The sequence below is a fragment of the Vanellus vanellus genome (assembly GCF_965231255.1).
Source record: "Vanellus vanellus genome assembly, chromosome: 1".
Lineage (NCBI taxonomy): Eukaryota > Metazoa > Chordata > Aves > Charadriiformes > Charadriidae > Vanellus > Vanellus vanellus.
The window spans coordinates 161903584-161928566 of NC_138905.1; the positions used below are offsets into that span (position 1 = coordinate 161903584).

At 39.6% G+C, this 24983-nt stretch overlaps 1 protein-coding gene across 1 annotated transcript in view; it reads right to left on the reverse strand.

The window, feature by feature from the left end:
- Window positions 1–24983, reverse strand: part of PCCA (propionyl-CoA carboxylase subunit alpha) — a 296132-nt gene that overhangs the window by 43903 nt on the left and 227246 nt on the right. Inside the window, exon 21 of the mRNA XM_082498677.1 lies at window positions 17476–17529. Coding sequence (XP_082354803.1) covers window positions 17476–17529 — 54 coding nt within the window. The remainder of the gene's footprint in view (window positions 1–17475; window positions 17530–24983) is intronic.

Consider the following 24983-nt stretch of genomic DNA (forward strand, 5'->3'; position numbering starts at 1 on the left):
ATAAACACAGGTAGCTGTAATATCTAAACACAGGTAACTGCAATATCTGTTAATGCCAGGTCATTTCACGAGATGATGCTCACACTGCACCGACAGATCATGCTACGCCAGCTTTTCAGAACAGAAGCTGCAAGCCCTCTCCTCACCCGTGCCCACGTCTGGTTTGTCCCTGGCACTGGGTTCCAGCTCCCCAGCGTCAAAGTACAGAGATGGAGCTTGTAAAAAGGTCTCAGACAAAACTTTATCCCCCTTCCCCACTGAAGCTGCAGCAGGGAACAGGCAAAGATTTTAGGTGCTGCCTTTTCCCCCCTCAACATCATCAGTTGGTCTAATAAAAGATGCTGGTTTCCCCTGTGGAACTTGCCTCTAGTTCATACCAGTCAGTTGTTTTTCTTTTGGCAAGTCTTGCTTTTAATATCCAGCGGTATTATACAAAGAAAACACACTGAATATACTTATATTAGCTATTTAAACACTCCTTTTTCCCCAATGGAAAAGGGTCAGTAGGCCAGCACGTTAACCTCCTCCATGGTACAACACACATTGCCTCTCACAGGGAAGAGCAGAAATCTTGTCATCTTCCAAGAGCACGCTACTTTCTCCCTGACCCTACAAGGCAGGGGGGTTGGAACTCAACGGTCTTCAAGGTCCTTTCCAACCTAAACCATTCTATGATTCTATGATTCTCTCTGGCCTCTCAGACCTCCTCCTAGCTGGCTCACACACTTCTGAAAATCACTCCTTAAGAGAATAACCCACCTCCCTTTAAGCACCTGCTTGAGTATAATTTCAGGAAATTTGTTCCTGACTCAGGCTAATCCTTCCTGGCTAGTCATCTTCCCTTTCCTTCCCAACTCACTATTATCCTTTAATTGTTGATTTGATCCCTTATGTCCCAAGTCATCAGGGCTGCTTCCCCGCTCCTGTGCGGGACTGGTTGAGCAGGAATCCCTAAGACGGTTAACACCTGGTCAGCCCCGTGTCACTTTATGAGGAAACCTCATTTCAAGTACAAACTGAAGGCAGTAGTTTTGGCTCGGAGAAGGTGAGGTTTTACTCTTCTTTTAATAAGGTGTAAAAGTAAAGAATTTACTGCTGCTTATGTAACCTAACAGTTACTCCGGGGTTTTACTCCCTCGCCCTGGTTTAACCTCAGACATGAAACCTGTTGGGGGATGGAACTCAAAAAACGTAAAGTAGCTGCATTTTCTTTCATCTTGCTTCTGGAACTCAAACAAAACTACCAGCTGATGAATGGCCATTTGTAACACAGATGTTAATGCAATACTAAATGAGACAAACATCACCAACGCAGTTTGCAAGGCTCCCCGTGATGTACACTCATCAGGCAACTCTGAGACCAGCATTAACCCAAACTGGCTTTGCGCATGCAACCAATCCATGTTTCATTATTGATATTGTTCTTATCACACCCAGTTGGGTTAATTGCATGTAACAATGATCACATTCCCCCGAACTGTACCAAAAATATAAATGGTCTTTAAAGCAAGTACTAGCAGCATCCGAAGGAAACACTCGAGATGCTTTCACAGGTAATTTCACAACCTGTACTTGCAAGGTGAAGTACCTGTTACTGGCAGAACGCGTGGAGAGGCCATCCAGAATATTAAAAAGAACAGTTTAAGCCATCATTTGGCTCGATTCACAACACATTCCAGGAACCCCATAAACAAAGACAACATGTGCAATGTTAACTTTCTCTTTTATGCTGACAGCTTTTTTCTCCCGTATAATGACCTTCCTGCACAGTGTGTGTTACCATAAAAAGAAACAGAGCCCAGTAAAATTAGAGGAACTGCTTAATATCAGAACGTTTTATCTGAGGAAGACGCCACCGCCAGTGTAAATATAAAAAGCACAAGAATTAAAAAGTATTTGTTTTGCTGTCTCTTCTTTAAGTTTAGACTGTTCAAACAAACCTAGCTAGAGTTTTCAGTTACTCTGCACTAGACCGTCCTCCCAAAGGCTGAAATGGTACTCCAGAGAATGTGAACTTGGCTCCAATTTCAGACATTTTTTGTCGTCTTCTTTCGACAAAGAGAAAACTATTTGAATGCTTTGTCTGTAGCCAAGAATTTGGATATGAAAGACACACCAGTAAACAAGTCACCAAAATGGGCCACTACAACACAGACTGTAGCGCACGCTTGTTTTTAAGAAAAAACTTCTCTGGCCCAAAGGACACTTTTTATTTTACAAGCAGAATGCTAATGTGAAATTTTAGTTAGAGATTATCTCTCTCATCTAAGTACAAAGGAAAAGCTACTTGCATTTTTGATAGACAGAGCCTAAGTTTGCTATTTTGTTTGTACAAAGAAAAGCAAAAAGGAAGATAAAACAAGAACCTCACAGCTAGTCGGCTTGGTAAAATGCTGCACCAAACTGAATTACTTTTTTATACTTTTATTTGAACTAATACAGAGAGCAAACAACCCTTATTCATAGCATTCGCCTTTCTATCAGCATTCCCAGAACGAAAACTGAAACATTAAAAATACCATTGCTTTGTACCAAACGCACACTAGCTTCCACCACAGTAACTATACCACAAACTTCAGGCGAGGCTAATCACGGTTCCCTAGGTTTATTATCTTTTATATCAGGGAGGCATTCAAAAGCGCTATGGCTGCCCGGCAGCTAAAGCAGATATTGTCCTCACCCAAAAGAGTTTTCATTTTAGCCTTGTACATTTGGTGCAAATACTTTTCTGAAAATCAGAGAGCACGCCAGGCCAAAGCGCACACCAGCTCCAGGAGGGAGCTTCTTGCTCCGCAAAGAGGCATATATGAGAACTGAGCAACACCTCAGCGATGCCAGGGAGACATCACCGAACATGCCAGTAAAGCCTCCCTAAGCCGGCCAGAAACCCAAGGGAAGGAAATGAGAGTGATTATATACAGCTGAGCAAGCACAGTACAGAGACTCCTAAATCAGTGATATGGTGTTCGCTGCTGGTGTTCTGCGGTAAAAATGTTTACCATCTGTGTTACCCTCTCTTTGTTATGGACACTAATGGAGCCTTCAAACATAAAAGCATGGGGGTGGGGAACAAAAACACGATTAAGCCGAAGTACTTTAAAATCACTTTTAGCTGTGTATTACATAAGGAAACCCTGACACTAAATGAAAAAGGGATCGAAACCAAAACAGAGCGGTTGCAGGCTGAGCTCAGGAGGGCTGCACAGAGCAGGGTTACTCTGCCCTGCGGGTCTAGTTCTGAGCTGTCAGGCGCAGACAAATCCTTAAGGTCCTCAGAAGCGGCTCTAGTTTGGACACAAGAGAGCGAGATACACTCCAGTAACTGCTGGGCCTTCCAGCCCCGTCCTCACATGGAGCATGCCTGTGGCAGTGAGTTTCCTAGGAAGCAGCTGCGTTTGTACAAAGCTTTTCTGCAGGGGAACTTCTCCGCTGCTCATCTCCCGCTGCAGAGAGGCCACGATGGCCCGGGGAGTATGACAGTCTGTAGCGAAACCAAAAACAAATATATGCCGTTCAGTTTGCAGTCCGTGCATAAAACCAAGCATCTGACTCACTCGTGCTAGACATCTCACACTGTCATACATGACAATAGGTGGAAATCGCAGCCTCCAGCCTGACTTCCATCTCAGACAATTTTTTAACTCTGCTCATAGAATCATAGAATGGTTTAGGTTGGAAGGGACCTTGAAGATCATCAAGTTCCAACCCCCTGCCACAGGCAGGGACACCTTCCACCAGACCAGGTTGCTCAAAGCCCCATCGAGCCTGGCCTTAAACACCTCCAGGGATGGAGCTTCATCAACCTTTACATAAGGGAAAGGAGTTCCAACAACCTGATATCTCCACTACAACCTCAAGTAGTTGCCAGACGATGTCTTCTGATAGTCCCTTCCTCCCTCACTACCCAGAATGACACTGCAGGGCATCTACAGTAATAGAAGTCCACCCCGCTTCCTTGAAGCCCAAGGAAGAGAGCTTGGCTCAGGCTCCCCTACTGCCATTCAACACAAGTAGCTATCGGGGTGCCTATTCTCTAACTCCCCGTACATCCAAACTCTTTGGCAGCCGGTGCCCAGTTTCAACAGAGTTGTCAGCAATTTGAGGCTAACTACTCAGTTCAGCATATGCACACAGTGCAGCCTCACAACAACACAACATCATCTGTCAGTGAGAATAATGCTTTTTCAGATTAGATGTTTCAGGTAAGTTGTTACACCTCTCATGTTACTGATGCTGGTTCGAATGTAATTCTAGCAGAGCAGGAATGGACTTCATGAACCACAAACCAAGCAGGAGGAAGAAAATCAGAAGTGGATTATCAGTTTATTTTACCTACAGATGGAGAGGCCTCCCAGCAGTCTCACAATGTCAAAAGTCATTTTGGAACCAATTTGTGCCACCTGCAACACGACCAAAACCGAAACACCGTGCGGGTTTGAAAAATGCTTCCAGAGCTGACACAAAGTTGGAGGAGCTTCCCCACCTGAAAAGAATACAACTGAATCAGTCTCTGGCCCAAAATTCACCACTGCTAATGCATGGTCTCAGCAGATGAACCAGTGAGGGTGGATCACCCAGTGATGTGCTTGTGAAAACTCCTTCCTGAATTCCAGGGAACTCATTCACTTCTGTTCCCTTATGCCTCTCAAGAAGTGCTCTACGATTACAGCTAAAAGGGAGAAGGGTAAAAGGCACTGTTTGCCACAAGTAGATCTTCTGGAGCGCAGGAAATAACCACGTAGGGAAACCTGCATGGAAATGAGGCAGCAATCATAATCCTAATACTAAAGGAAAACGCCATAAACAAAAGAGCAATGAACAAACTACTGACCCTTCAGATCATGGAGGGAAATTAATAAGACGGTGTTGATACTATTTTTCTAATTCTTAATTTCTCAGTGAACCCTCACGTTATTGAGGCATGCACTTAAGATTCTCCAAGTCATGCACTTTTTCTCTCTCTAATAATTTACCTACCGTCCAAGAGAAAAGTGGTGAACTTGCACGCGTCTACAAAACCCATGCATTTATGTTTTAGCATTTAACCGTGACATGGTTATAAAGTGTTTACTGGGGAGGGGTGGGGAAGCCCGCTGTTTTGTATACAGATACCCTTTGCTCAATGCTGCCTCTGAAATTCTGTTTCCTGTGTACCCTACAGATGCTTCTATTAAAATCTTTATTCCTTCAGGGCATTAATGGTAGATGGTTTGAGAGTTCAATTCATCTCTGGTGATAATCTCTTCTTAACCTTCTCTACAGCTTCCATCATTGCATTACAGCTGGATTTTGACAGGTTAAGAGGCATCAACCTGCCAGAGCTCTCTTGATTTTCAAACTCTACAACAGTATCACACATTCTGCTCCATGCCTGTGTTTCTACCACAAGCGTCCATCCTTCTTCAGATTAGAAACGGAGCTTCTGACTTCTCCTCAACTGGATACTTCTCAGTGCAGTCATACAAGCTCTTGTAAAGAATGATTATTCCCTTTTAATCTCAGCATTACCGCAGACCTGGAATTGCTTGTCCTGATTTTCTCCATCTATATTATTTGTGTGTCACTGCCCTGTAAAGCCTTCAGGGACACACAAGAATTTGCAAAATCACTGAATACATTGCCAAGACATGGAGTTGTGGAGTCCTTAGATATTCAAAACTCAGCTGGACACAGCTCTCATCAGCCTGCTCTAGTTGGCCCTGCTTCGGATGGGCGGGGGGGCGTGTGGTCCCCTCTCACCTCAAATACTCCATGAGAGTCTTCTCTGGCCTCTATGAGAGTGTGAGTGTGTTTGTGCAGTTACTTCACACGTAACGTTGCATTTCTATTTGGCTATTTAACAAATTAGGAAAGAGTAACATTCCAGGTTTTCATCTTGCCTGCAGGGTGGTGAGAAACATTTTAAGGATGGAGAAACTCACTGCCTCTCTTGCATCTTGAGATGCTTCCCAACTTCTCGAAGGTATCTTCTGCTTTACAGGAAACATTAGTACAGTTTGTACCTTGTAAAAGCCACCACTTGATGCCATAAACCAGGATATTTCCATCATCACATGCTCCTTTTCTAAGTCAGTGTGTCAAAAACGGGCTGTGGGACAGAGGCCTTTCAGGATGTATCTGTGTTCTTGATGCAGTGTCCAGATCTGGCTTTGGTACAGCAACCACATTGGGTTGTTCTGCTTGCTGAGTATTTGTTAAATGTTAACAGTAGGCTTGGAACTTACAAGGCTAAGGGAGGGCTTCCCTGCGGCTCTTTTATAACTAAAAGATAAACCTAGGGAGTAAAAAACAAAATAACACAAAACCCTCACAAAAAAACAAGGAACGCCCAAAGACGTGTAACAGAACACTAATGTAAGTATTTTAAAATTCTAACATCTTTGTTTTTCCTCATATGAAGACTGACATCAAAGAAAGCAGTGAGAGTTGGTTCTGAGGGCACGTGAGGAGAAATCGCTCTGAAGTAGGGAGGAGAAGGAGATAGCAGTGGAAACACAGGACACCACCACAGCTTTCCAACCCACAGGGCTTTTCAGCCTCAGTGGAATATTCCCACATCCCGTTCAGCGCTGCTGTGTCATATACGCTGAAGCTCTTTGGCACGGGGGCAGTTTGTTTTCACTGTCCTTACAATAGTGCGGGCCTTTCCTTTTCATCCACATTGCCCTGACCTCCCTTTTCTCCCTCCCTCCCCCCCCCCCCCCCCAAATCAAACAATTATCATCAGATGCAGGAAGAACCTTGTTGTGGTTCTGCTGCTCGTAACACAATTTGCTATGCGAATACTTCCTGCGCACCCTGCCAACATGGCATCTCTCCAAGACATAAGACTGGCGTTTGGGAGATGGTCACACAAGCATGATACTTCCTACTATGACTGCTCTGCCCTTCACCTTCCTTCGCCTTACTATGGGCAAGGGCTATACATGTCAAACGGCATGAATGAAACGAAGATGGAGGCCGCATCTTTGCACCAGTGCGCACGTTTGCAGCAGCGTGGATTGCTGTCCTCCAGGTAGGTAGAGATGCACAAGATCTATTGTTAAAACGTTGTTAATGTAATTTTCATTGTGCTTTACACAGAAGAGAATTTACGTGAAACTTTAGTTCCGTATAAATTGAAATAAACTGTCTGTTCCTGCTTGGTAAATTCTGTTCCCCTGTTATTTGCACAGAGCCTTAAATGAACGCTGGGAAAAATTTGCGAAGCTCCAAAATATCACCTGAAGGCTAGTAGTAGATTTTGCAGGCAATGAATAAACTGGATCCAGATATTGTAAGATACACAATAGGGACAAAGGAAAGACTTTTGTCTTACAAGAGTCTCTGGTGTTCCCTGTCTGTAACACACATACGTTAACTCCAGTGGCTGTAGGACTTGCTGATGCACAGCAGTTTTTCTATAGTTTATTCTTATCCCATGTTTCTCCTAAATGCTACTTACAGAAAAACATGAAAGTTAATGTCAGATTAATAGTAATACCTCTCTTCTCGACCCGTGGATCTCTCTAGCAAAAAACCAAGTATGCCTAAAAAAAAAAAAACTGACACAGGAAATGCACAAAAGAAGCAATCTGAGAAAAGATGGAGAAGATAAGTATGGGAGGAAAAAAAAAATCAAAGACAGGATGACTAGAAAGAACAAAATAGAAATATCAGGAAAAAAAGATTTGACATGGCATACGACAAAGTAATCTAAGGCTTTGGTGATGAAGACAGGACTGAACTTCACGTATAAGGCAACAAATCCTATCAAAAGAGACAACGCAGAAGCAGACCATTTTAAAGACAGCATGGTTGAACTCATATTCTGGAGTCCATGAAAGGTATCCGGAAAGAGGAACTGAAACCAGGTATAGTTAAGAGACAAATGCACAGGCAAGGGTTTCAGTTGTGGGAACAAAAAAGTATGGAACGCAAGTAAAAACCAACAGAGCGCATGATGACAGCACTTAGAGCCCCACACCGGCTTCCTACCTGCTTCAAAGCACTGCGCAGCGTGTTAAGTTTGACCTCTGACATGGTCTGAGAGTTGGCCTTTCCCTCAGTGATGGTCCTGGCAGCAGATATATTTTAGCTCATAGGCGGCCAAAATGCAACGAAACGGAAAAGCCAAAAAATTAAGAGTTATTTCACCAGTTTGCGAATTTAATTACATATCCTACTGTTTACTCATCTTTTGTCAAGTATTCTGCTGCTTTAACAATGGGAAAACAAAAGTCACTGAGGTAACTTACAAGAATATCTTTATTTGAACTTAGGATATAACCCACAGTAATTGTGAGCAGTGTGTGGCAACATTTTCACTATTTAGGACAGGAAGTGAAAAATACCGAACACATCTGAAATTGCATTAGGGATTTGTGCAGACAGAAGGTAATTACACAAAGTGGACTTTGGCCAAGACTCTCACAATATGAAGTGATCTCAGAACCTCGTGGAAATTACCACGGGATCTTTAATATTAAGTGAGCTAAATCTTCGTTTAAATTGTCCTAAAAAAGATGCATTATTGTCCCTTTGCTACATGGATCGACAGCACCATCGTACTCCAAAATTAGATGGCATGTCTAACACAAGAGCACACAAGTGAAAAAACAAAAATAAAAATACAAAAAAAAAAAAAAAAAAAAACAACCCCAAAGCACAGTCATTTAAAAAATAGACCTGGAGTAGACATCTCAAGTGTTTCACATGCACAGAATTACTTGCTTCCCCCCCTATCTAATTTATTGTAGATTAGTAAGAGATCCCTTATTTTAGGTCAGTGCCATGACAATGGAAGTATGCCAACATAACCTTCATTTTCTTAATTAGCATTTAACAAGAAGTTTGTCCTCCTCTAGAAATATTTCTTTCCATAAGGAAGAATAACCTTGAACAGAAGACAAAACTAAGCCAAGGAGAGGAGAAAAATTAAACTGAAGCTCCCCATATATTTACATGCCTTTAAAATATATTTGTTTATATACCCTTGAAATTTAAATAAAATAGATCTGCGTAAAAAAATGACTTCACCTCCCAGAAGCAAGCAGAGCACTATATCTGTATTCATAAGAGGGAAAAACCAACCATAAAGAAAGTCCCTCTTTCACACACACTTCCTACCATGGACCATGTGCTCACGTAACTCATTGTTTATCTAGTCTGGAAACAAAAGTGCCACGAAAAAGCAATCAAGGCAGATGGCCGGTTTCACTAATCTGACCCTATTTCTTCCAAGTAAATCTAGTCAACTGTTACAATAGCGATGCCCCAAATAACCCACCATTCCTATAATACTTAGATTTGCATATTTAGGTTAGAAATGCCCGGCATAGCTGGATTAAGATTTTCCCCCAGTAAAACAATGCTTTGCCATAAATTCTACTCCAGACGCCGTGCTGATTCTTAAACCAGACGTGTCCACACACAGAAAACCTGAGTGGAAGCCCTCTCACAAAACATTCTTACCAACGCTCACCTCTATCGCTGAAATGCGTTTGGAAGTTTCCTTTTACTCTACTGAAACCCGACCGTAAAGAGTGACAAATGCAAAGATTCTCTCTGTAGCCGCCCCCATGATAACAGATGACAAGATGCAGCACAAGCTTCATCTCTTGCTAATTAAACGAATCAATTAAGAGACTATTGTTGCAACTGTGTAACTGCTGTTCTATAGTGGCAATAACAACCCCACGGGGAGGTCTTTTACTACATTAAAATGCTGTCCTCCACAACTCCATTTGATATTATTAGAAACAGTTATTTGCGTCTTGCTGTCATATTAGTAGCAAAGGCAAATTATGGAAATATGCGGACCAGAATGGTCCCAGTATGAGATCAGGTTTGGTTTTCAGCCTCCAAGGGAACAATTGCTGAAATTCCAAAGTTCCCTAAAGTTCTTTAATGGAACTGATAAATCTATCAGCACAGCATCCATTTAGATTCTAGGTAAGGGTCACATATTTGCATACTTTCCTGCTAAGCTGATACAATTCAACTAGATAAATTATCATATTAAGTTTACCCTCCTGAGTTAAACTGATGGAGTTCAAAATTGTTTTCGATGGTTGTCATTAATCGCTGTTACATCCTAAATGCTCACTTTGAAATCTAATTGTGCTGGTGTACCACGGGTCATATTAATAGCATTTTTAATGTTAAATCTTTGTAAAACATGTTTATTTTACTGATATTACCACTGAAGCCTAGAAGACTAATGAGAAACAAAGTATATTTATTATCAATAAAAACATCATTTAAAATTTACATTCAGAGACTTAAATTAACTTTACTAACTTCATCATGCCTTTGTTTCATTAAGATCCCTGGTTAAGCTTCAAAGCCATATAAATTAATACCTCCTAAACAGTTCTTGAGTATATGCCAAAGTTGCAGCCATCAAAAAGCTGTTTAAAAACACGGGCTACACATATGCTTGTTACTTGGCAGTAGACATCATCTTCAGAAGAAAATACTAGATCCCTACTATGAGTAGCAGTCTTGATACAGTTTAAAAAAAAAAAAAAAAAAACAACCAACATTACTTCTTTGGCCAAATAAAGTGACTAAAAATTACCTTTGGGTAACCTGTCCACTTGGGTTCCAAGAAGTAACAGGCTAACCAACCAAGTTCAGTCCTTGTCCTTAAAGCATTACTGAACTCAATAAGAAAGAAACTTGTCAAATGAAGTACAGAAAATCAGTAATCCTTATTTTTCTGTTTGCTTACTTTCAAGGGATAAGGGGCATAATTTATTATAAGCAAAGACCACTACGGTATAGACAGCACACACTACAGAATCCACCAACATTAAGAACGTTCATGGGAATTCTGCCCTACTTACGATGTTATAACACTTTTTTTTTTCTCTGAAAACTAAAACTTTAATTGAAAACAAGAAAAGGCCAAGATTAAAAATTAATAAATAAAAAGCAAAACATTAGCATTTAAATGTAATAGCCTATTTCCGGTGTGGTTTGGTAAGAAAGCAAGGCTTGCAATCCAGATTTCTGCCTCTCAATCCCCATCACCAGCTCATTCCATCTAATCATCCCATTTGCACCCACATATACTATTTTAACCCGCTGATCAATTTCAACCAAATTTGAAAAAAAGGTAGGTAAGTCCAACTACCCATAAATATTGTAAGAACCATAACTATGTTTCCACAAACCATCTGAAAAGCACTGGCTGTGTTAAGAAAAGAAGAGACCTAAATCCATGCTCCAGCTGAGGGAAATTTGGCAGCAGCCAGTTGGCAAGCCAGCACGTTCACACTGGCCATCCAAGAAGCATATATGCAGCTTCAGCTCCACCTTGACAACACCACCTCTCACTCAAGGAGGTCTCAGGCAAAGACTACAACAAGTTGTTCTGTGGGAACTTGTAGCACTTCTGGTTTCTTTCAAGTCACAGAAGCAAAATTCAGAAAGAACTCCAAGCACATTCTTATTTCTCTTTCCAAAGGAATCCTGAGCAAGATTCCCAAAATAATCCAAGTGATTTTAGGACATGGCTTTTGCTAACACTGGTATTTCTAAATCTCTCAGGTGCTTCTGAGAGTTTGCCCCCAGTGGACAGCTTTAATATATTCACTGTATTTTCTGCTTTAAAACAAGCAAATATATAACAGAACTGAAATGAGAACGGCATATGTGGCTGCATGGCTGCACCCGATCATCCACATCACGTCAGCTGGAACAATTCTCACTGCCGAGTACTAATGATGGACCAAAGCATCACTATCACAAGTGAAATCCTTATTGCATGAATTACCCACTTTCCACAGAATCCTGCAGCAGCTTGTAGCCACTCTCGGGATTCTCACTGCCCGTGTTCAAAAGGGACTTGCGGAAATTAATGCTTCCAGAAGCAATGTGACCCCTTCTACACTACTGAACTGCCACTAATGATAGCTCTGCTGCTAGAAGAACTGTAGCTAACAGTGCTTCTGAAGCTGAGTAAAAACAACAACAAAAATCTACACAACAGTAGAATTCCCTTTAGATCAGCAGGGACCCTAATCTGAAGGCTTGTGAAAAGGAAGACTAAAAATGCCATTTTAAAAGAAGATATTACCTTGCAAAATAAACACCTACTGGACTATATTTGTTTTCTTGTGGTTAATACTCTACACATTCCAATAAATACAAACTTTGTAGCCTCTGCAGGTTTTCAACCAATGTTTGAAAGTCTGCACAAACCTTCAGTATCCAGTCTCAGAAGTGTCACATACAGAAAGAAACGCAGAAAGAAAACCTGTTAAGAATTGCAATGAATTGTAAGGGTGAAAGAAGCAGGTTGTTAAACATTTGTCATTGTGAGCTAAATCAGACTCGTACAGTCAAAGCTTCCATCTTTATTGCTATTTAATTGCTCTTTGTAAGAATGCAAGGAGAAAGAAAAAGGGAGGAAGCTGTCTGGAAGATGATGAGATTATAGACAGACCGAAAAGTTCCAGGACAATTTGTAAGCCTCAGTAACGCAACAAAAAGTTGGAAGCAGACAAATAGTGGCAGGAGAGATCAGGAAGGGGAATCAGCAGTGAGAAGTAAAGTTCGTATACTGACCTGTAGATTCTAGGATCACCTTAGATACATACATGATGAATATGCACTAAGCCAGGAAGCAAAGGCAAAGGCTTCTACGTAAAGCTCTGCATTTCTGACCAACTTCATAAACAACATACATAACTAATAACCCTGACTGTGTATGAAACATCCTTCTGCCAATCTATCTGGCAAGTAGGTAAAGAACACGCAAAAAGTCATGAATATTGAGTGATCACTACTGTACTAGAATGTATGCCAACTATGCTAAAAAGCACGGCGAGGGCTTGACAGACACTAGTTTTCCTAAATCCAGTTTTCTGGAGTTTGCAGTGCTGGCTCTCTGGACTATTTAAAATGGCTCTGCAAAAAGGCTGAAGAACAGGAAGTGTAGCATCAACAGGCTAACAGTAATCATAAGAGAGCATAAGCCTCCACAGCAAAGCTTCAAATGTTTGTAAATCAAAGGTGGCAAAAAGCACTCCATCAGGGATGAGACGGAAGCAACGGAAAAACCTCCAGTGAGAAGGCTGAAGCAAGAAAACGGTGCTAGGAAACTCAGAAGCTCCTAAAGACGGCTTGATCCTTGGGCCAGCGCAATTCCATCCTGTTCCACGTGGGTTCCCATATTCTGTTCACCAGTGAAGTAACGTTGTCAAGTAATATACTGAGCAACATGACTAACTCAAACATATGTTCTTTCAACCTTCCACAGAGGAAATAAGTCACTGTTTTTCTCTGTATCACTGCTGTGATGCGAGAGAACTGAAGATCAAAGAAATGGCATGAACGATGAGCAGAGAATCGTGAAATTTTCCACTGTGTCTGGGACTTCTCACTGTCTGGGACCGTCTCTTTTGAGGAGAGTGTTCCACTGGGCCAGCAGAGCAGAGCATCGCTGTCAAGCATGGCCTGCAGCCCAAAGCTGACAATGATATTACGGATGCGATGGAGCCAGGCCACTCACTATCTGAGTGTACAGACAGTATTTCTTTATTCGAAATTCTACACAGAGGCCATTACACACAGTCTAGAATAAATTTAATGCTTCCATAATTATCTGTAGTTCTCTTGCAGCTTTCTTAGTGTTAAAGGCTGCCTGCCCAGGCACATTTCATTGCTGAAGTCCAGCTGACAGAGGTGTGAATAACCAACAAATGACTGGGGCCATCAGTGGGCTAGCAAAAAACATTCCTCTCATGTAAGAGAACAGAAGGTGGAACGAAGAGACAAGAGACACAACTGAAGCTGGAGGCTAACTAGAAAGAGCGGAACTAAGAGTGGACTTTGGTTCTCCTAAAAGACTACTCAAACATACAGGCTTTTGAACTGCAGAAGCTGAAGCAGAAGTTCTGTGTATAGACCTTAGTATTTTTCGATAGATTTTTATGTTTGTTACAAACCTACTTCTGTGAGCTGCCTACACACAGGAGACAACCCATAAAGGACTGCCTCCTTGTTTCCTGGTACTCTTGTATTTGGGCACAGCATTGGACATTAATCTGAAGCATGGACTGGTTTTGTTTCCTCCTCCTTTGTACAATATATAGCACAATAGTGTTTGGGTAACGTTACTAATAAATACACTACCTGAATAATTCTAGCTCAAAGAGGCAGAATAGCAGGACACCATCAGCACATATCTAGTCAAGTCCACCAGAGAGGAACAATGAGTAAAAACTGATATAGAATCTCAATTACAGCAATAACCCATGATCTGTTCTGAAATAATTTAGTTAGGGCTCAAAATGTTATCATCCCAAGAAAATTAAACCAAATCACCACAGTTTCCCATTCACCAACCATTTCTCCTAGCTAAAAGTATAGAAAAGTTGCTTGTGCCTTGTGCAGAAACCCCCTTGTACATCCTCCAATAGCACCAGTCCTATGTCAGATCTCTGAATTGTTTTTCAGTAGAGGGCTACGAGTCTCAGGAAATAAGCTACCTAATGCCACTACAATTTGAAGAATAGCAAAGAATTTCTACTCATCATCAGAAACAAACAAAAATATTATTACAAATCCACATAGACCCCCAAATGATGCTAACAGTGTGCACTCAAAGCTACGATTTCGCTGGGGAAAGCAACGTGATTTTTCTCGTTCTCCTCTAAAACAACAGAAATCTGCTGCTACGCTATCAGAAACATTTTGTCCTACTGCCTACATGTTTACCATATGTTATGCAGCAGAATTCATATTAAACTGTTGTCTTTCTCCTGTCAAGTAGTTTTCTCTGTCCTTCACCTAGCTATAACTGGGACAGCAAGGATGTTTCTGATAGCTAAGCATACCTTTCGCTTCTCCTCTGAGCGTCAGCTGGCTTCCTGAAGCAGGGGCTTGTGTTGTATCAAAAACCAGTAGCAGAATTGTTTCTACTGTCCAATGTCAAAAAAAAACAAGTGAAGCCATTTATTGAAGCTAATGCCCTCCTGACAAGCCAGGGAGCTGTGCTCCTGATCAGCTGGTTCTAAAAATACGTTCTGAGGGACAGGTCAGCAGTGTGTACACTTGGTAGCACCACACTGCCTGCCACCATGGAAGTGCCATCAACATTTGTCCCTGTCAAATGTAACACAGAATGCTCAAAGCCATCCCTATTGTTTTTCTACTACAAAAAAAAAAAAAAAAAAAAAGAGCAGAGTAATAATTTCACAAGCTATTTATTACATTGACAATAATACATTATAATAATAACGAGCAATCAAGAGTTTCTTGCTGCTAAATACTCCTTTCAAACACTATCTTGACTGCACTTTTATGCCAGTAAAGATTTAGTAAGAGCTATGTAATGGTGAGGCCAAAATGTATTTCTAGGACCTTCATTCAAGATTGTATTCTTTTGATTGACTGAATTTGTGTATGTACACACCTACGCATGCAGGTACACACCTACAGACTGTGTCTATGTGCAGGAAATTGGTAGAGGGTATCATTGTAAGGAAAACCCATCTTTCCTGTTACCTAAGCTGAGGCTAAGTTGAAATCAGAAAAGTGCAAAAATGTTAAAGCAGCAAAGGAAAAATTAAATAAAGGAAAGGACTTAAGGGAACAGAGAAGGACAGTAGACCAGAGGAACTGATAGGAACACAGGTGCAGACTCTGGCTTGGATTCTGTGGGAAAATTGGTATCAGAGCAAGCCCGGGGAAGCAGACTTCATTACTGCTTCTCTGCCCTGCTCACTGAAGCTCTCTCTCTGGGTTTGATCAGCAAGACATATGCATAATTTATATTAAATAAAAAATGGTGGATAGAGTACTACAGGCTTTTCTTTTTAGTCCTCCTGAGAATTTTAGTTGTAATCACATACTTATTTCCCAAAATAACTAGGATCCAATAAACACACATAAGCTAGTCAGGAAGGTCTGATACATATTACAATCTGTTAGCTGTTTCATCATTGATTTTTTTAAAGCTAAAAGCACATCAAAACTGTATCCTCTTTTGTCTTCTTTTGCTGTTGCACAAGGCCCAGGACAAGAGTTCTACTCTGTAAGCAAGACTCTGAGGCACTTCTAACATAGGAATATGAAATGTTTTCATATCTAACGTAACAAGGAATTTATTTTTTAATGTCACTAAATACACTCAATCAGAATTTTCTCTCCTACAGCATCCAATTACAAGGGATCGATTAAAATCTTTTCAGTATTGTCTTATCAAGTTGCATTTGTGTTTATCTCATCTACCCAGAGTAATTCTTTTCTTCTCACACCAAGACTCTCAGTCAGCCAGCAGCAGCAATCTCACATATGCAGGATGCAACTCCAGAGCCGAAGCATCATTACAAGTGCAGAACAAAACTTTTACTTTATGTCTTCTTTGTAACTGTCACTCTGCTTGATAATGAATAAGACAAATAAATGTATATGCATATATTTATAGAGGCAAAAAAATTAGGGGCATTTTTCATCTCTAAAAAACAACATGCAAATCTACAGGTATTCTTGTTAAGTTTATTCTTACTGTGTTATACCTCCCCAAAAATGGCTTCCCAGGGCTTGTAGAAGAACTAATCACAAGTAAGCAGAATGAAAGTATTATATGCAATCTTAATCTACTCTTGTCCAAAACATATAGCACAGAGAGATGTCAGGACTACTTTCTAAAGGGAATGTTTCATTCTTAGGCTTTTCACTGTTAATGTCACTTCAGGGAAACCTGTTGGCAGCAATCAAGACAACTTACTTCAGAGCATACTTCAATTTTATTTCATTTCCAGAACTATTTTAAGGTGCATAAGGAACTTGGAAAAATACAATAACTGCATTTTAATCAGGCAAGTCATGGAAATCAATGCTGCTTCAATCACATAGATGTTTATAATCATCCATCACCTAACACAAAACTTTAGTTTCCATATCATACACGATTGCTCAAGATAATCGCAGATGAAAAATGTATTTTAGTAAATAAATTCTGTCCCAACAGTGTAAAATCTGATTACGATTTTAAACATACTTGTCTCTTAACAAAATAAATCTGGGAGAACCACAGAACATTTTGCATCACTACACAGTCTTTTTATAACAGAGTTACTGACCTGCCTCTGGGATGTGAAGGTACGTGGTATGGTGAAGCAACAGCGATCAGAAAGTTGAGGTGATGGGGAAGAGTGGGTTTGATCCTGATGTGGATCAAACCTGAATATGTTGCAATAAACTTACAAGTCTACAATCAGTTACTCTTAAATTCCTTGTGAATGAAACAGAGGCAGACTTAAATCAACTGAAACGTGGAATGCAGATACTGTGCACCGTGCCTTGGAAGTCAGCTTCAGGTATTTGCCTAAATTCAGCTGTTAAGCTCAGAATATTTACACATAACACCAACCTTCACAAATACAAGCATAAATGTGCTGCCAGCATCATTTACCTATTTTCTGTTTAGATTATATTCTTCTACCAGCATAACTCTTGGCAATAGTTATAAATACTTACCACTGTGCCTAGAAACTGAATGCTTGTATCTCCAGAGGCATTCCGAGAAAGCCGCTGAAAAAAAAAAGATGTGAAAACTGATTAGAAGCTTCTCTGGAATTTTAAACCCTTCCATTTTCTTTCTGTCACATCACTAATTCGAAGTAATCGAAACAAATCGCGTACACAAAACTATACATAAAATAGATAAAATATAACAATTTCCTTTAAGAATTCCAGAACCAGAAGTCTAAGTCACGCTTCCGCTCAGATTTTGGTTTTGTTTCATTCAACTCGATAAAACTCTTTTCTGAAGAACAATGAAAACAAATATGGCCACGTACAACACAGAACAACCTTGGGCTTGCAGAAAGATGAATGTCATGAATAATGAGGTTTTCACCATCCCTAAATGTTTGTGATTCTGTATTCCTGTTACTCACATTTAGTATTATCTTCATTCTCTCCTAATGAGAGACATTTTAATCTCTTTTTAAAATGCAAACCTCCAGTGATGCTACTTTGAAAACAGAGGGGGGAAAAAAAAAAAAAGACCTTATGAAATGTCTGGTCACCTACTGTGGTTCATGAGTTGATTGAATTTATTAAAGAGTCTTCAAATATTACATTGTCAGTAAGCCATAAGGCAACGCAAAAGAAAATGTGTTATTGATTTAACACAGTATTATCCATAATCTAAATATGCAAAACGCACAAAGAATTCTTTCTTCTCGTGAATCACCTCCTTCAATCTGAAAAGCATTTTCTCCTTTTTTCTTCCTGCTGTTAAATTACGGCATATATAGACCCAAAACCAGGGCCCTAGTCACGGAACGCAGCCCTAATACTTACACAATGCCAGGCGTACGTATGAGTACAGAAGCAGAGATTTGAGAAGGTGAGTATAAATTGCAAACAGAGCGCTGTACAGACATCTTCAGCATTTTAAAGACAACGAATCCTAAGTACCGGGCTGCAAATCATCTTGAGAGACCTTCTAGTCTAGTACCCTGGCAGAATCAACACACACCTGTGTCACTCCCAAACAATGTGTGTCTAACCCATTCTTAAAATCTTCCAATTGCAGAGATTTCACAGTCACCCTAAGAAACTTATCCCAGTGTTCAGCATCCTTATCATTAGGAAGGTTTTTTTCATAATATCTGACAAACAACTCTTACTGCAGCCGCAGCACATTAATTCTCCTCTTCTCCATCACAGACAGGAAACAGATTATTCCCTTTCTTTTTACAGCTACCTACAAGTACATGAAGAGCCATTATCGTGGCTCCCTTCAGTCTTGTCTTGTCCAGACTGAGAAACTGCTATACAACAATAGCTAGACATCCCCCCAAATAATTTTAATAGCAATAAAATAAATTCTGATCCCTTTTCAATAATGGTGCATATTCCTCAACTACGCTTCATGAAGTAATAATTACTACAACCCAAACGCTTATTTTTTGACTTAACAGGTCACACACTGACACTGCAATCTGTACAATCATATGAAAACAAAGGACGATGTGCCAAAGCCTGACATATTTCAACAATAATGATTAATGGAATGGAAAATATGGGAAATAAAGTTTCATACAAAACCTGACGTTTACTTTTATAAAGGAAACAGGAATATACACTTTTCCCACAGTCTAGGATAAACACAATCAGGTTTTGGAAACCACAAAGAAGAACAAAGTACCGGCTGCCTACAATGAATGAACTGCATGCCAAAACAAACAAGTCCCAACCACTTGATAAGCTGTCAGAAAATGGCAAGCCGAAAAAAATTAAAGGATTTAATTTCTTTTTTTCCTGGAATGCCCTCCACCCTCGTTAGAGTTCTGTCACTTATTGTGCTACCCTTTTGTCCGCTTTCAAGGGTCATTAGAGACCTTTTCATGTCCTAATAAAAATTCCATTTTTTTGGCTAATCTCCCTGTCACACAGAAAAACACAACTTAAAAAACAAAACAAAACAAAAAAAGAAAAATAGAGCCCTTTTGTCATTTTCTTTAAAGGCTTTCAAAGTAAAGCCAGGTATCTCGACAACTTGACTTATTTTTCACAACTGAAAACCATACCACTAAAGTATTTCCTCACACAGATTTTCTTTACTCACAATTAAATCAGCTAGCATAGCAAGCTTTTGAAAATAATTTAATAACCAATTTAATAAAGCCAAATACATTTATGTGTATCAAGAAAGCACTTTCTAAAGGCGTAGTCTCAAGACACGACAACAATGTAAGCAGCATTTTTCCTGTTCTGACGCTGTTGAAGTACACTGGTATCACAGTATAGTAAATCCTCACTGCTACTGTTCACTGTGCCCAAAATACAAAGCATTACATTCAGTTGTTGATAGCATTAAGAGCCAGCATAAGCACTAAAATCCATCTCTTGAATTAACAGCCAGTGAGGAAGAAAAAAAAAAAAAAAAAACCACAAACCAAAAACAGAGAATGTGAGGAAAACAGTTAACAAACAGAGGAGAAAAAGAAATTTCCCTTCTGGGTATATTTCAAAAAAACAAAAACAAGAAAGAAAGGTAGAGAAATTCTCCAAGTCACAAAACATATGTTACATGAAGACCAAAAAGAGAACTGCCAGGCTTTTGAGAAGCATGTTACAAAAGAAGTCAGCACATTATCATAATTAATGTTTCAAATTACAGTTGTAAATAAATTTCAGCTGTTAGATGTGATTAGATTTTTTGAAGCATATTGAAAGGAGTTATTTCTGTTCCACTGGTGGGCTTGTGTTTCTGGGATTTGTAAATGTAATTGATGTTTTCAAGAAAATGAAAGGACATGGTTAACAATTATTCTTTTATTTTCCACCTCTTTAGAAAAAGGACTAGTCTCCAGTTTCTCTTGTAAAGTTAGATATTTACATATTCTATACCTCATAATAGATGGTTTCATATTGCATGTGATAGCAGGAAAGTAATCAAATAGAAGTAACAAAAGAGAATAGCTAATTATACGCATTGTCATGGTTTTCCTAATAAATTGCAAATTATTTACTAGGAGGTTTACACCGAAAAGCAAGGAAAGTCTGCTATTTGAACAAAGACAAAACAACACTGTCTGTTTACCTGCCAATACAGTAAAATTTCACTGTTGGCATCAATTACGTTATCTTAGACATAACTGATGCTCTTCTGGTTGTGTCAACTGATAGAGCTTCAGACTAACTTAATTAGCATAATATGAGTTAAAAGTACAAATTTTTTTCCTTGTGGGAAAGTAACGAGCTAAAACAAATCTGAAAAAAATAAATCACAACTTAAAAAAAATCCATCTGCAGTCCTAAAGCTGTCAAATGGGTGTGTTACATAAATATTATATGTATTTTTACACACACAGGCTACAGTATGCTATACTGCATATGCTACGTATATACAAACAAAATGCTTATGCACGCATGTAAAAATAGACAAGTGTATACAACCATACAAAATGTGTTTGATTTTCCTCTTCTATCTTAAGTGTATCCTATACCACAGTCATTTCACAAATAATCATTTTAATCTGTAAATCTCAGTAAATTACCAGAGGTTAGTGGGATACGACTTTAAATTCTTCTGCTTTGCCACAGAAAATTATTTCCACTTAGTTGGGTATCAATGTTCTATTCATCGTAAAAATGCAGTAGGGTTACAATCAGCTTTACATTAAGCCTGCACTGGATGAGCACTTGCAGATAAAAATGATAACAACCTTTACGTGAAGAAGGATAAAGAAGCTCAGTCAAACATAAAATATGTATTATTGAAAGGAATTCTAAACCGACATAGACTTTATTAGACAACAACAAGATCTCAGAGTATTTTCCACAAATCTACTGGTATCTTGGGCTCTCCGAGCTACTGGAGGGGAGCAGCTGCAGGGAAGGAACGATACCAAAACAAAGAAACTCCAACAGACCAAAAGCGATTTTTTTGCTTTGCTTACAAATGAAAAAGTAATGTGTCAGGTCAAAACGAGTATGAACTGGCAAAGGAAGTCATACATATAAGTTTCCCAAACACATTTATCTTGAACTACTATATACTGCCTTTATTTGTTGAAAGTAAAGCTGGAGACCATTTGTTAAAGAAAACGTGCAGACTGTCGTTTAGCCAATGTTTTTTGCAACTTTTTCAAACCATAGTTTAACAGTCAGACAATATGTATCAGCCTATATAGAACAAAAACCAAAAAAAAAAAAAAAATCAAACCCAGAAAACACACTGATAAGTATCTAAAATCATGACAGAAGACCACAGATAAAATATTCAGTGAAACACTCTGTGGTTTCCCAGCACGGTGCTGTCTTTAAGAATGCAGAAGTTCTTGCAGCCCCTATTGCTTCATCTCAACTGCTCACTATCAGAAATACTTAACATCTTATGCCATGAATTTCAAATGCAGAGCGCTATCCACTTTCTGGCCAATATTTATAATTTCTTCAAAATTCAACCTAGCAAAATGCAGGTGAGAATCACCCCCAGACAGGTTTAATTAAGAAAAAAAATATTCCTGCAATAGGGAAGTCGGGGGAAAAATCCACAGTATTTTATCTTGTAAAGTTACAGCAAATTCAACTGCTAATACCTCATCTATAGGATTTTGTGTATATGAGGGTGCTTGGACATCTGGAAAGCTCCATCATCCACCTATGTCACTCTTGGCATTGTAGTCACATGGTTGGGTCAGAGAGGAGGAGAAAGCTGCAGAAGTAGCTGTGAAACCATGAAGTCATCTTCTTATCAAAAAGTGAGGATTGGTTTGGCTTTATCAATTTCCTTTTCCTTCTCCTCTTAGAACCCTTGCAGAAATCAGAACTTCATTTCAGCACTCCCTGTCCACTGTGCAAAGTCCCAGTCGAGGGATGTCATCCCAGATTAGCAATGTAACCAAGCTTTCTTGCATGTTGGAGACTGTCCATATTGCGCTCTATCTACATTCCGACTTGTGCAGCCTCACAAGCCTTTCCACCTAGGGGATCACTCTACTTTTGTCACAATTTAGCGTTCTCCACTGGTGGTGCCATCATTTCTTCCCTTTAGTGCATTAAACTACAGATGGAAACTTAGCTCAGTTTTGAATGTTGCTCTACCCTTAGCCATTATCAGTTTTAGATCATTCTTTATAGTAAATGAAGCCTCGGCTAGCTGTTCTTCCTCAGGGCACGTCCACATTTCCCACATTCTTAACAAGGGCAGCAGTCACCCGGTGGGGAACAATATGATCAAGCCCTGCTGTGTATGAAGCACTTTGACATGTGAAAGATGTCTAAGACTGGCATAAGTGGTACCATGCTGAAGTAGTCTCTCCCTTTAAAAGGGATCCTGCCAGGACGCTAAGATACTGGCCTTCCCCGGCACCTGTTGCAAGCCACCTCAGTCATTTTCCAGGGACTAAATGGAATCTATTCCCAAATAGTACAAAAACAGATGTTAAACATAGAGTGAATGGCTTACCAGGGCATCAATCCACAAAGATAAAGGTGCGGGCGCAGTTTCTAAGAGGCTGAGGCACAATATTACTACTTTTAAAAGAAGAATCATTCTCTTAATGCCTACAGCAGATGGCTTAGAAATTTCTGTCCTCCCATGAACAGAAAAATGGAAACACAGACCCTTCCCAGTATTTCTTTACATGATATCCAATGTTAATGTCACTTGTTACTTCTTTTTGCCAAGCTTTAGACAGGCATATGTTTAGTAATAATACCACTGCAGTGTGTATTTTATACACATAGAGCACCTTCCAAGCTTGTCCATGTGCTCCTTTAACACCCCGAGGTAGGCAGGTGTTATAAAGCAGTGGATGAGAGAGGCTTTGGGGGGAAAAAAAAAGCACAAAAAAAAAAAAAAAAAACAACCCACAGGAAAGACTCTTTATTTAGTGGTGGTAAAGGAAGAATCCAAAAGACATTTACCCCAGCCCAACATTTCCAGCTATTTACAATCATTTACAATAACGAAGAGTTTAGTCCTCCCTGTGAACTTCTAATTTTTTCCTGTTATTACATTAAAACACAAAATGACTAAAACATTTGGAAACTATGCTCTTGTTTTGATATGCTGTAATGTTTTGCAGGGTGACAGTGTGCAGGTAATATACTGCCATGCAATTCTAGATCTGACAGTGTCTATGACTGCCCTGACGGATTCTTTGCAGAATCCGTAGTCTTTTCTCACTCCTTGAAGTCCCTCCTCTTTCTTCCCCTTTGCTCTCTGAATGCGTTACCACGTTCAAGAGAACCATTCCTTGTCTTTCAAGATTTAGATATCATAAAATTACAACGTCTGTCAACAACTGAATACAATGCTTTGGTCTTTGGACACATATAGAATGCTTATAGTTATTCATCCTGTCATTAAAATTTATAGCTCCTTTGGAAAAAAATATGGCATAAGATACTGTGACAATTGACATTATTTGATTAACCCCTTGAGTATACAGGATGTTACTAAACCCATTAGGTTAAATTAAGGGGAAAGTATGGGTTTTGTAGATAGAACTTTATTGTGGAAGAACTCTCTCTGAAAAGTGGACAATAAATTCCAGGGGATGGATTGGGCATAGCAGTTGATCACTTGTTTCCTTCCCACATGAAAAAAAAAAAAAAAAAGAAAAAAAAAAATCATTTTCATGAAGGAATCTGTAAAGGTGGTGGTATGTGCTTTTTGCTTCAGCTGCTTAATTAAAAAAAAAAAAAAAAGCAGCGGTAACCTGTAATTTGATGATCTTTTATTTCCTTGAATTTTCCAGTTCCCTCCACACATTCTCCATTTGAACCATGGACAAGAGTGTGGAGTCAGCCTTGAGTTAAACAGTTTTCACACAAACTGCAGACCACTCATGAGATTCAGGTACTTGCTATTTAAAGTAGACATTAATACAAATATTCTGGTATGACAGCAAAGAATACCCGATATTTTTAGACTTCATGACTCAGGAGCTGGCCATACTGCTGTCATATAGGCTATACATCTATTCAAGGTTTATTTTAAACAGTAATAATTTTAACAATTTTGGCAAGCACCCATGTCAATGAAGCCATAATAGTAATAATTGTTTTAATACGCATTACTGACAATTACAGCAAGCAGCACCAAAAAGGTTAGCTTTTATACACCTTCCCTTTCCCTACAACCCTTGGAAATAAAAGAAGTCTCAGTCCTTCCTTAAATCACCCATGATTAAATGATGAAATCTAAGCAGTACAATTATTAATTTTCTTGTACAGAATCTTTCACAAACGCAGCAAGTTGAATTATCTAATAATTATCTAAAGCAGATCACTCGGGTCTTCCTAACTACACCCCTGAGATATGCAGTGAATCATGGATGCTGATGAAGCTTCAGAATTCCTTCTAACTATGACTTTTCCCTGCTTCTGTGTCTGGGCCTTTGGGAAGCATCCACCTCCACCCACAATAACAGCTATGCCGTTTGCCAAGGGTGACACCAGGGACATCAATATCTGTGCACTAGAATGCTGCACAGTTTCAAAGTTTCCCAGCAAAAACC